This window comes from Acanthopagrus latus, chromosome 2, assembly GCF_904848185.1.
Source record: "Acanthopagrus latus isolate v.2019 chromosome 2, fAcaLat1.1, whole genome shotgun sequence".
Classification (NCBI taxonomy): domain Eukaryota; kingdom Metazoa; phylum Chordata; class Actinopteri; order Spariformes; family Sparidae; genus Acanthopagrus; species Acanthopagrus latus.
This window is the reverse complement of record NC_051040.1, coordinates 24389232-24402374: the sequence shown is the minus strand read 5'-3', so window position 1 is coordinate 24402374 and position 13143 is coordinate 24389232. Positions and strand designations below refer to the sequence as shown.

The window sequence follows — 13143 nt, the reverse complement described above, 5'->3', positions numbered from 1 at the left end:
TCCTGCTGTGACTCCTGGGAGTATAATGCAGACACCCAAATTTTATCATTCTGTATTTTGTTCACACACAACCGGACAACCTGCAGGGCCTCTGCGTGTGCCAGGCTCTCAGATTCATAGATTAGGTTCAGGTTCATCACGTTTGAAGATGGCAGTCATCATTAGAACATGCAGAAAAACAGCGAACAGAGAAGTATCTGAAAATGAAACTTTTATTCAGTAACCGCTCATTGCAATGTTCGACGTTAAAATCAGATTTTTCATACAGTACAGTGCAAAAAACTCTTCGCATTCAGACTTGCGGGCAGTCGAGAAGGAAATACAATCATCATCATTTGATTCTCCAACGAGAAGGACGGGCGAGAGGATCTGACCAATCAGAGCACAGTATGTGACTAACATGATTAGAATGTTAAAAGGCCACTGACAGACTGGACAGATTTCATGTTCTCACGTTTATCTCTGTAAACACACTCACACCTGTACAAACACTCGCACGGCATATAAACAGCATACAAACAGTAATTTCAAAATGCATTGTTGACTTGCAGGTCAGATGTAATGCGGACAGTATAAAATAAGTTAAATCGTATAATTTTTTTTAAGCAAGTGTGTATGTTGCTATCTTCATTTGCCAGCTGTAAGTAAACATCGATCACAACAGTTATATTGATGATGGCAGCGAGAGGACAAAACACTTCAGCATCACTCGACGTCGACGCAGCTCTTCATTGGCACATTTTGTGTCCATACAGATGGAAGGAGGGGTTAATGCCCTTCCCGGACTGGCTGATTGGCTGTGATAGGTAGAGAGATGCCCCCCTTACAGCCTGAGGACAAACAAGCTACTGGCTGTGCTTTTTTTTTTTTCCTTAAAGAACATGATGGGGACGCAAACGGAAAGAGACGAAGAAGTGATAAGGCAGAGAGAAGAGCTTAGCTCATCACAGAAGATCTAGAAGACGAAGATCTTGTCTCGCTGGACGGTGTCAAGGTCGTCGTCCATGGTGAGGAGGACCTAGGAGGGGACAGGTAAGAGAGGGATTGGAAAATAGTCTCCTGTTCGCAGATTGCCATTCCAAAAACATTTTGGATTCACATGTCCATTTTAAGCCATCAGCTAACCCTGGCTTTACTGGATTGGCAACTATCCGACGTCATTGTTTAATGCAAGTTAAATGTGCCGTGTGGAGTTTTCTTGTAAAAACCCTTCCTCATAAAATATTATTTAAAGCTGATTTAGATGTATTGAATCCAGAAATAGTTTGAAGCCACATTATGTAGCTTGTCCCCTTCCTTTCCTGTGTGATACCATCGGTAGGACTGTGTATGGGCTCAACTGCAAGCATGTGTCTTCATGCACATGCACAACATAAACAAAGGGGTGACTGACTCCTTTGCACTACTAGGTCAAAACTCCACAGGGAACCATCAAACAAATTCTAAACAGAAATCTTTTTTCAAGTGCTGAAATTGTAAATGAGCCACAATCTACACGTAACAAATAAGATCTTACCAGGAATGATCCAAACATGGCGATGGAGGAGAGAAAGTGCCAAATGTCATGATCGTCAAAGAATGAAAGCAGGATGCAGTCCCTGTTGTGCTCACGAGACTCTGCTGGGGTTTTCTGTGTCAGCAGAGAGAAACACACAGTAAATTAATGCCACGCCTACAGGGAGGCATTCAGTGGAAATACAAACAGCGATTGCTCCCTTAAGAGATTTACTGACCTGCCAGGTGCTGAGACCCTGGAAGAAGAAATACAGTGCAAAGCCCCACACCACAGCCGTGAAGAGAATACACACCAACGGTAGACATTTGATTCTCTCACCACTCCGCAGCTAGACAAACACACACACACACACACAATAACAATACTGTTAGATATACAAAACATTTCGGCTCTTTAATAGATCTAGATGCTTCTTGGAAACGTGGATGCACACACACACCTTCATAATGATGTAAAAGGCAAAGTAGAGCAGCAGGTTGCAAATGGCGATGGCCAAAAGGTAGGAGGCAAAGTCGTTTGGTCTCTCTATGAGGCCGTACGCCGCTCTACAGACAGGGCGCAGGAAGATGATGTCAGCATTTACTCCTGCACTGTGCATTTTTTATTCACGTCGTCTCTACTTTAGTACAGGACGAAACAGGTTGTTTACTCACAGAGACCAGTTGACTATGTTCCCCATTACAAGCAGAACCATTCGGTCCTGTCAAACACACAGAAGAGGGAATATAATTTACAAGCAAGTAATGTTGACTTGACACATTAATTTATCTTCAGAATTTAGGGCATCATTTTTCATTTTTCACCCAACAACTGAAGATCTAACTGCGTCTTATATTCTCTGTATAAACTACATACACTTTTCAACGTCGGGATTCCTTGCAGACTCAAAATAATGGGAGATTCTGTTACTTTACAACATGATGGCACTTGAAACATACTGACGCAGGCATTTGTGGTCATTACTCACAATGTACATAGGTCCGCTGCACTGTCTGATGCAGTCCGTGTAGATGACGTACACGATCCGGCGCAGCACCCCAGAATCTGATACAGACACAAAATGTTTGATGTACTAAAACACTAGTCCAGGGGGTGAGGATCAAAACCACAGTGGCCACACAGGTAATCCAAATGTCAAGGAGACACCTTAAACGAAACTTAACCCTACGGTTTTCTACTTAACAGAATATGTCCAATCATGGAGTGCCCTTTACTGATGTGCACATTGGAACCATTTTGGTGTCATTGCGTACATCATCAATCTTTTCAGTAGGTGTGATCCATTTTCCTTTCAGTACACAAGACATCCTACTAAATTAGCTACACCAATTAATTTGTTGATAAGGATCAAGGGTCAAAGTCAACCGATGTCTGTAGGCTATGTGGAGTTGCGGTTGTGGGTACACTGGCACAGGCTTGCAAGTCTCACAACAAACCAGACGGCCTCAATAATGTCTTTACCTCTGCTGTTAACGATAAGCTTTATCTGAGCGGCTGCTGTCTGAATCAGAGTAACGTCATTTCCCTGTAATAAACAGCCTAATTATCTTAAGATCTCCTTTCATCAAGAGACTATGAAGTACAAAATAACTTAACTCGTCATCACATAACAGAATTTAAAAAAATGATTGCAGCACAGCATTTCTAAGCTTCTGTACTAATGATCTAAAGACAGGAGTTTTCAGGATTCTTGCCGTGATCTTACCGAACCTCCAGCGGCCCATGTAGTAGAGCTGTGTGCTGAGGAGGAGAGTGGCCAGAATGTGGATCACTGAGAAAACGATCCAGAAGACCATGTTTCCTTTCCCAAATACCTGCAGACAGACCAACACAAACTTAAGAGAATGTCCATGTATGTATGTGCATGCGTTTAAACTTCACCCAGGGCCTCACTATGAAGCGGTCTGGATGTATGTGTACATACCACTCCAAGCACAGAGAAGAAGATGACCGCAGCCAGGCAGGCGTAGGCGGTGTAAGCACTTGCGTTGATGTCTGGGTGTCTCTTCTGATACAGTTTCAACATACAAAGTCCAGCAATCATGTACATAAATGAGGTGTCTGCAGAGAAAGATAACAAACATCAGTGACACATCTGCCTTTTCACTGAATATCAGATCAGATTTCAAGTCTTTATTGCCAATCATCAAACTCTAACCTGGGACTACAGAATACAACTGAACGTGACTAAGCAGTCTTACCAAACTGGAAGTTGGTGTAGTTGGGGCAGACATGGTAGCAGGCACTGAGCAAGCCTTCCATCATCAGAGCAGTTCCCATAGCATAAAACAGACCGAAATGCTTTGGGATACCACATTCCTGGGCAAGAGAGAGGGGGAAATGTAAAAAATAACTGAGCATGAAGTTTACTAAATAATTTAAATTACCCCACATGTGTCTGGATGTGCCTGCATCCTCCCTACAATACTTCATATATCAGATTTATCTATGTAATAAGCTGTCTGAGGGCAGTGTGTCTAAACAGTATTCCATGGGAACTTGTGCAAAAAGTCATATTTTCAGTCTTTGCTAGGGCACACACACATCAGCACATCAGCTAATTTATAATGCCACACAGTGTGTCTACTGTACTTCTGCACATGTGCATTCGTCTTACTAGAGCATTGAGATCGTTGCGGACCAGGGCGCGATTGTGGACGATGTCTCTTTTGAGCACGATAAGGAGGAAGAGGAGTCCCAGCATCACGTAACCAAGGTTACTGAGGATGTTGTTGAACGCACTGTGTTGGACAACAGTTAAACGTCAGTCATGGCAATACTTTAACCCAACTTTTTAAATCTCTTCTTGTTATACTCTGGTTGTATTAACACATTGGGACACCTTAACAGACAGATGCTGACAACACACCTGAGAGCTCCCAGGGGGTGGGCGCACAGGAAGTTGTAGAAGCAGATGTCCTGGTTTCCTGTGACATTGACCACCTGAAGCACAGAGAGCCAGTTTACCATCAGACTGCTGATGTATATTTACTACACTTCTTAACTCATTTTAATTATATCTTGTACATTACAATATATTTCTCATCAGCGTACCGTCTGGTAGGTGATGACCAGCTGGATGACCGGCAGTGCGTAGAACACAGCAATAGTAGCAATGTTCCTGGAGAGAAGATTATGAGATTTAGAATTATGATGACAGGGTCATTTGAAGGCTTTAGAATATCACTTCTCTGTAACAAAGAGGTAAGTCTTTTTGAGTTCACTGTGTGACTGTCCGCTACTTTTCAAACAGTGTATTTGTAATGATCCATAAAGTTCTGTCATAAACATGAATATGCTTCTATCATTCGCTTGCTCAGCCATGCACACTAAAATTAAAAAAGTAGTTGGTCTTGGAAAGTAAATACAAGTTTACATCTGTTATATTTCCCAAGGAATGGACAGCTGGGTCCTTCTAAATTGTAATGTGACCATATTGTTGAGAATTGGGTTTTAGATTTCATATTATTGACTTTTATACACAAAAACATAACTGTAATATAGAAGAAGAATCAATGACATAAGATCAAAGTGTAAACAAAATGTTAAATATGAGTTGACAATTCATTGTGGATCCATTTGGCTGAGAATGGGATGTTAAGGAGTCTGTGTTGTATTGTTGTAGCTGATTCTACTCTTCAGTGGTGTTTGTTATTAACCACCAGTGTTCTCACCAGAAGTAGATTTGGTATTTCTTGCTGAGGATCCTCTTGTCTTTGCGAGCCAAGTCAGAAACACAGAGAAATTTCTGAAATAAAAAGAGCACATTATCACCGACTCCCATAAAGTAAAATGGCCATTTGCGATTTGTATTAAACGGAGAGACGAGGCGTACTTTTGTGCGGACAATGTTTTTGTCCGAGTCAATATCCTCCAGTGTGTCGTAGTCATCCTCCTCCACGGAGCTCAGAGACTCCTGCCTGCTTCGTCCAACACTGTCCAACGATCGCTCTGATGGAGGGAGGGGAGAAAGGAGGGAGTCATGGTGGGGTAAAGAAAAGAGGCTTTTGATTCACTGGAGTGACAATCTGATCAATTAGATGGACGTCTGCATTCAAAATATTTTTTTCTAATGACGCATACATGTTCATTCACATTACACCTTTAAGGATTTCTTTGCAATTTTCAAATATTTCAAACTCAAAAATTGCAACGATTTTTGGTACTTTGATCTCAGTGTTGTTTTTGTCATTAATGTCATCACAGTAGGAATCTGGCCCCTCCTTGGAATCAACATCTAAGTTTCATTCTTGTATGATTCACATAGTGCAGATTGGTTCGGTGTAAATTTCTGAATTGATTCGGCCAATCGTGCGGAAGCGTGTCACCAATGCGGATGGCTATGTGGTGAAGGTGACTGAGGATTGGGCGGCGTTTGAAAGGCTCCTGTCCTGATGAACAGAGACACACAGACAACCTGTGAGTGACAAGTGCTGCTCACAGGAAGCCAACTGCAGGCCAAGCTGTGGAGACAAGTGCACAAGTGACAGTGGTGGACCAGAAAAATGTGTTTGTGCATGTGTGTTGGCATTTTTGTCCATACCCATGTATCCATAATTGTTGTCTGTTGATGTGGCGCTGTCAGTGATGGCCTCTGAACTGAGGGTGCTGCCATTGTCAGCTGGAGAGGAAGAAGTAAAGGAAAAACATTTCATTCAAACTCCACACGAACAAAGACATAACCAAAACCAGAAGTTTGCAAAAACTCACCAAAGGAGCCGTATTCGTATGGTGAGGCTGGAGTCTTGCCTGTGGAGACACGCACATTTATAGCTCCCAGCTGAGTATATGTTAATAAAGATGCAAATACATAAACACGCACCACTACAACCAATACCAGTTAGCACTGTGTCTCAACACTGCAGACGAAAACAGCACTGCAGCTGAAATGTTAGTACATAAACTCAGGAGGACAACAACACATGCAGGGATCAAGTTAGAAAACTATAGCCTGAAAAGGTGTCTTTGATATAACAGTTTTAGTGTTTAAAATGGGTGAAAATGTAAGTACAGAGGGGTGCAGATGCTTGTTTACTGTGAGGAGTGGTGACTGCAGCAAAGAGCAGATTGTTTACACACCACGTCCTGTGGTTTAAAATCAAATCATGTCAGTGTACACGGCGGTGAACAGATACAGACACACACTGAGCGGTAGTCTTGAGCTGAAGAACCACATGAGCAGTGTACGCATTTAACTCCATGAAACAACTTCTACCATATTTGTTGATATATTATATTGCAAGCATGGTTGATTATAATGTAACATACTTATGTGTTTCTTCAACTTAAAGATGTATTGATTTATGTATTTTTTGTATTTGATTTGTATTTTTTACCACTGGTAAAAAAAAAACAGGTGAAATACCAGGATTGCAATTGTACTTTGTGGATGTGCTGTTCCTAACAAGTACCCAGGTGAGTCCTGTGTATCTGTATCTCCCTGATTGAAGCCATGAAAGCTTAGCTAAGTGTTTAGAATAGTACTGTGTTTATGTTACTACATAGTCCATGAAGCACTTTAGTCCAGCCTTTTCTAATGAATGCTGGCAAGAGAGTCACAGTAATGTGAGCTAATGCATGCAGAGCATCTGCAGACAAGCAACACAGTGTGAGGAAGGGCAGTAAGTGCAAGACAGGAGTAACTGTGTCGTTATACCATCTCCGTTCTTCCCAAGCAGAGAGGCTGAACCACACATTAGCATGAGGGAGAGAGAGTGAAAGAAACACTTTCAGTACACACACACACACACGTTAAATTCCATACAGAAAGGCTGTTTGTTAAGTGCAGTTAAAATATATCGTGACATCGTCTTAACAGTGCAGGTTCATGACTTTATGAAAATGGTATGCTCCACACACCCCTAACGGGCTGGTCCATCATAGCTAGTTGCTGGGTTACCTGTCTCAGCAGGCGACATGTCAGCAGGATTCAGAAACACCTCTCTCCTCTTCATTCTGCAGAAACACAGTGTGAGACATGCTAATTCTCATCATTTGTATTCAGTATAGTCGTCTTCATGTGGTGCAGTCGTACAAATCTATATCTTACATCTACTTCTACACCTACATCTTTTCTGTGATTCTTAAATATTTTTTCTCAGTGTAATTTATCCAAATGAAGTCCATTAGAATGTATTGTCTCTGAAATGTTAACGTCTTGAATAAGGATCATCTGCGGCGACAGGAGAGATCAGGGGGGAGATGCATCACTCCAAAGGAAAGACTTCTCAGATTCACTGATGTGAATAGCTCAGCAGTGAAACAAGCCTGTGCATGCGAAGTGGACACAGGAGCTAACTGTCGGTTTGACTGGACAGAAAAGTGCTAAAGCTTACCGCCTGTTCTCCAGACAGGCCACCAGCAAGATGAGCAGGTAGAAGGAGAGGAAGATACCCAGACAGAACAGCATACCCATCACATACACCTCCGCTGCAGAGAGGGAATACAGAGACATTTACTGTAAACCTATTCACATGCTAATACTGGATCATCTTGACTAAACGACAGCCTTTAGTCATTTATCATTTCTGCCTCCAACTTTTATCCATCACTTTTGGGTTTACATAAAATATTGCCCCTGGTAAGATGCGTGTTTATCCAAACTTGCATGTTGCATTTTGTTGACAAACAACATATATACACCATAAAACCAGAGAGAGACAAAACTCAACACTTATCTGTATCATGTTAAAACGATATCCAGAATTTAAGGTCTATACTGTCATATCACCATAATGACATGTTATTGATATACTGACCTGCCCAAGCATTTAATATCTGTAAACATGGGACTTACAGTTAATAGCAGGGGAGACTACCACATCAATGACCTTGGTGCGGTTGCCAGCATCGATCAACTCATCAGGACGGAGAGGGTAGAAACGCAGCGGACCGCCGCATGCCTCATCCTCTGTTTTTACCACTACTACCACATAGAAACTGTTGCTGGGAAAATCTTTTCTCTGGAATAAAGAAAGAAATGAGAAGATATGGTATGGCTCTGTTCTGGTGTTCATGGCGGGGTCTGTGATCTGGGCTTCGTGACAAAAGTGGTCTGTGCGCCAGTCAAACGTTACCTGCACAGTGATTGCGCCTTTTTTGGTCATAGTCTGGTACATCCCGATGAAGGCCACATTGTTGTCAAGGTCATAGACAGGGCACTGAAAAGGAAGAAAGACACAGAGAGAAACTTGACACGTTAAATTATTTAAAGCCACAGGGAAAAAGAGGTGAACAGGGTTAAATAAAAACTAACAAAGATAATGAGCAGACAAAGAAGAGAAAACTTAAAAAGAGTCTAAGTCCAATATCTCAGTTAAGTTTCCCAATACCATCAAACAAGTGACAAGTGTCTGCTCTGCATTGCACTAGCACTGTTGCAATGAACTCCCTTCTGCCATCATGTGGCCATAGTGTGTTACTGCATGCTGACCGCAATGCCAGGGGCTACTTAAGGACAGCAGCTGTCTGGTTTGAGGGGACGACAAGACGGAGTGACTGTACCTGGATGTCCTGGACGGACATAACGGAGCAGGGGAAGGTCATGTCTGAGTTAACCTTAACAATCACAGTGTCCACCCCATCCGGGAAGACATACTTGAAGTACTGAGAGAAATGGCAAGAAAAAGGATACGGAGTCAAGAAGGGTATAATAAGATGTACGATAGAATTAGAGAATCGACTGTTTTACAGTTTTCATTATTTCTTCAGTATTGAGTATACGTTACGACTTGACTTGATGGACTATGAGGTTGTGACAAAGGCCAAAAACATAACCTAAATTTGTTCCCTTTATCATGTGCTGAAAAGCAAAAATAATGTTGCTGCATACTGAACAATTAACATCCTGAATTCCTTGCAACCTTAACGCCCCACCCCCCATTTATTTCACTTCTACTTTCTAAAAGTTCTCTAGAGTTTCTCATAATCTGTGCCCTAGCTCCACCCTCCACAGCCTGTCAATCTACATTTCTGTAGATAAACCTCTGTCACTGTAAAGCAGCACTTAGTGTCACACTTATAAAAACACGAAGCCATGCGTACCTGAGGTTGGGATGGTGAAGCAATGAAGCTGAATTTCTTGTCTGTCCTGTAATCAAAGTTAAAATCATATGTCAGACATACCACTGAGTTACATGTTGGTTACTACAAAGCCCAAACTTTTGAATTTACAACTGAATTAAAGCTGAAAGGTCAGGCAGCTGCTGTGACATGTGTTTGTGTGATTACTATCAGGTACCACTCACTGTAGGGTGAAGCTTTCAACGCGGCTGACCCTGAGCTGGTAGTTGGTACCCTGGCTGGACAGGGTAGACACGTCCACAAAGAAGTACTGGGTCTCGGAGGCAGCCCGGGTCGGAGGCTGGCACAATGTCCGGCCCAAATGATTGTAAGGGTACTTCCTCTGGTAGCTGGAGACAGAGACAGTATGACAAAAAAGAAAGAAAAAAAACCCAAGATGGCTCAAGTTCACATTCAACTGGTTCTGAGTTTGGCGATTAACTAGACCTTGAATATGCATTCATTGAAAATAAATGAGATTTAATATATAATATCTAATGAAATCTCTTTTCCTTTTCATAGAATATGAAGGCTCTTTAAATAAAGCAATAGATGATTGTATGCATAAAGAAATGAAAGAAAAAAGATAGCGAAATGAGAGTCTTTAATATAATAAAGTATACTACATTCCAAGGGTGGCTGTTTCACATGACCTAGTTATGTAATGCATCTTAAATGGTCTTTGAGCTCCGGTAAAAAGCAGCTCTCCACATGGATTGGATTCATTTAAACAGAGCACGTGACAAGAAATAAGTAACTTCACTCCGATGACTTTGACCTCACTTATTTACAGTACGCTGCGTTCTACAGATCTGCACTGGTGCATCTCAGAGGAGGAAGTGAAATTCCAGTGTCCGTCACTGATCAGTTAAAACATGCCTAGCCACGAGACTGAATGCGCAAGATTGTAGCGAGGTCATTCTGCTGTTGCACAACCACAGAGACTACCTGGGAGTGTGGGGGACACAGATCACAATGCAGATGAGCTGTCAGCCAATGGCTAATGAACAGCACAGAACATTTAACATGTTATGAAATCCCATCTGATTAAGTCATGTTACAAATGCTGTGTGCTCTATAACCACTGAGGTATAATGCAGACCATTAAAGGCTGCCGATTTTGTAGTTTTCAGCCCACAACATACATTAACAACTGGCCTCCATTCCATATATCCAGGAAAGAAATAATGAAGCATCTCCAAATAAGAGAAAATCCTAAAATGCAGACCTAAAAATCTTCCATCTCACCACATCTACAAAAGATTCCACTAAAGCTAGCTTTTACATCCTTCATTTAAAAGGCAACCAGGTACTCAGGCAGCTCTCTTGAGCAAACAAGAACATTAGCTTTACCACATGATCTGCAGACACAACTGTTTACTTTCTAGGGAAAAAAACAGCAGCAACAGCTGGAAACTCCCTGGTAGGAGGCTTGGATTATGGCTTTATGTAGCGCTGACATGTGTCTAGTTACTTAGATGTATATTAAAGGCTAGAATAGGCCTAAAGCCTTGTGTTGTGGATAGTAGCCTTTCAGTCCAATGACAATTGATTTGGTGATTTGAGGTACTGTGACAAAATGTCATGACATGAAGCTAAATCAATACCTACAGCCAGTGTGTTCCCATTTCATTTTCATTCTCTATGGAGGAGTGAATTTCAGCATTCGAATGTGCAATTGATAAGTTTGGTATACCTAAACCAAACATGAATCCTTACTGTACTGTACATGTGGCATTTATCACATGTGAACGTGACTGTACTAAAAAGTTGTGCCAGGGGCAGATTTGACAGATACTTCAAACTGTACACACACACACACACACACACACACACACACACACACACACACACACACTCTATGTTGAGACATTCTCAACTGTACAGAACAGAAAGCATATTGGGGCTAAGCTCCACCTTGATCTATAATTTATAGAATATTTCTTAATGAAACCAGACCTCAGATGATTTCGGGCTAACAGGCTGTTACAGCACAAACCATACACAATCAAACAATCTGCTGGTCATCCTAGGCAACATACTCAAATATTGCTGCATTGTCAGGAGCTCAGACGTATTTCATGGGGTGTTGGGGGGCAAAATACACGAGTTTAATCATGAGTTTAATTGGAGTCAGTTCACAACGTAGAGAGCACACATACTCACAGGCCTCTTAGTATGAGGGGGACTTGAAAAGACAGCACGGCTTGCTTCTGTCGAACCACAAACAGGATCGGACTCTCGAAACCTTGTGACAACACATCCACAGACACTCGCACTCCCTCCGTCTGAATCCCAACGACAGGAGAGAGAGAAACGATCAGATTACGCTCAACAATATTTGATACCATCGATCGAAAACCAAATGTGCTAAACTCACCTTATTCCTGGAAACAGTGTGGTTGAAAGCATAGATGGTCTGGTTCTCGCTTGTAACCGTGTCATTGTAGGTGATATCAAACTCTGCATCTTTCTGGACTACATTTTTGGTCTCCCCCACCGCCTCACTGCCGCAAATAAACTGGGTCACACATAACCAGAGCAGGGCTGCCAACCCTGGTCGGATCCAACATGAGGCAGGTCCACAGCTCTTTTTATGTCGAGATTTCCAGCAACTCCTCAACATCATTTTGTCTGATACCGTCTTCCTCAACTGGCAACTGGCACTGCAATTTCTACTTCCAACTCCACCCCATTCAGCCGCAATACTGGGGATAACGCTGGCTAGCTTAACTGTGCTACTTCCAGCTATGACTGACAATAACAGCAGCTGCTAACTAACAAGCTAAGGAGACTGCGGGCTGTTTACATTAGATAGAGACGTATCTCTCGCCCTTTTGACATCCGTAACGAACTCGAAGCTGTCAGTTGTGCAACCAACGACACACGTTTAAAGACAACAAACTGATACCCGTCTCCTCTTCAGCTGAAACAGGCTGCTAGGTAGCTGTGCTAACATAAGCATCGTTGGTTCGGACGCTCGTCAGGCGGCTCCATGTTCCGATATCGGAGGCAGTTCCAGCGTCGCTGGCCGTAAAAACAGTAAACCAGCGGCGAGTGTTTTTCCAAGTCTCCACAGAGCGAGCGGTTGTCACAGTATGTTTTCGCAGCGGTTAGGTACTGTGCGAGTATTTCTGGAGCGGAGGGTGCAGAGATTCAGTGTGTTTACAGTGTGAACGTCTTGAGCCATCAGCGACCCCCTCACGCTCAGACGGTAAACAATCCGAACGCGACGTCATGACGTCATGGACCCGCCCTCTTCTCAAATGATCAGGGAAGGGGGAATTTGTACCTCTATCAATAGGAAATGGTTGTTAAAGTGCAGAAAGGATGTTTTGCGTGATGTTAAACCGTATGGTTTACGCGGAGGAAGAGTATATTTCCGTGACAACGCAGTCCAAATGCTGTACGATTTCCGACCTCTTTGTTGTGTATAGACATGATGTGTCATCAGCTAGTTTCCAGGATCTCTGACACGTCTCCTTCCTATATAAGGCAAACATTAGAGGAATTACAGGATGCATACAGAAACACTGAGGCTATGAGTACTGTGGTGCAAGACAGTT

General features: G+C 42.4%; 1 protein-coding gene across 6 annotated transcripts; it reads right to left on the bottom strand.

Moving 5' to 3' along the window:
• Window positions 1-194: 194 nt before the first annotated feature.
• On the bottom strand, window positions 195-13059 carry sidt2 (SID1 transmembrane family, member 2). Of its 6 annotated transcripts, XM_037082148.1 has the most exons (27): window positions 11958-13059; window positions 11744-11865; window positions 9763-9927; window positions 9560-9605; window positions 9020-9121; window positions 8593-8676; window positions 8313-8478; window positions 7852-7945; window positions 7416-7471; window positions 7173-7199; window positions 6227-6265; window positions 6060-6137; window positions 5845-5907; window positions 5352-5467; window positions 5191-5264; window positions 4571-4637; window positions 4386-4459; window positions 4134-4257; window positions 3718-3835; window positions 3441-3577; window positions 3222-3330; window positions 2484-2560; window positions 2170-2216; window positions 1956-2061; window positions 1734-1844; window positions 1517-1630; window positions 195-1018 (listed from the first exon to the last, which is right to left on the bottom strand). In XM_037082148.1, exons 1-27 carry the CDS (start codon window positions 12204-12206, stop codon window positions 956-958), a joined length of 2628 nt encoding a protein of 875 aa, XP_036938043.1. In that variant the 5' UTR covers window positions 12207-13059; the 3' UTR covers window positions 195-955. The 6 variants fall into 6 exon arrangements, with proteins under 6 accessions (XP_036938043.1, XP_036938050.1, XP_036938059.1 ...); XM_037082155.1 differs by lacking the exon at window positions 7173-7199 and having other exon boundaries at window positions 11958-13058; XM_037082164.1 differs by lacking the exon at window positions 5845-5907 and having other exon boundaries at window positions 11958-13057.
• Between the last annotated feature and the right edge of the window lie 84 nt (window positions 13060-13143).

Bases quoted from the DNA above. Each gene is read 5' to 3' on its own strand.
- sidt2 (XM_037082148.1), bottom strand. From the start codon at position 12,206: ATGATGTTGAGGAGTTGCTGGAAATCTCGACATAAAAAGAGCTGTGGA. The intron at 9,122-9,559 runs GTACGCATGGCT...CATTTCTCTCAG, and splicing joins CTTCACCATCCCAACCTCAG to TACTTCAAGTATGTCTTCCC. The intron at 4,460-4,570 runs GTACGCTGATGA...TCTGTGCTTCAG, and splicing joins TGGTCATCACCTACCAGACG to GTGGTCAATGTCACAGGAAA.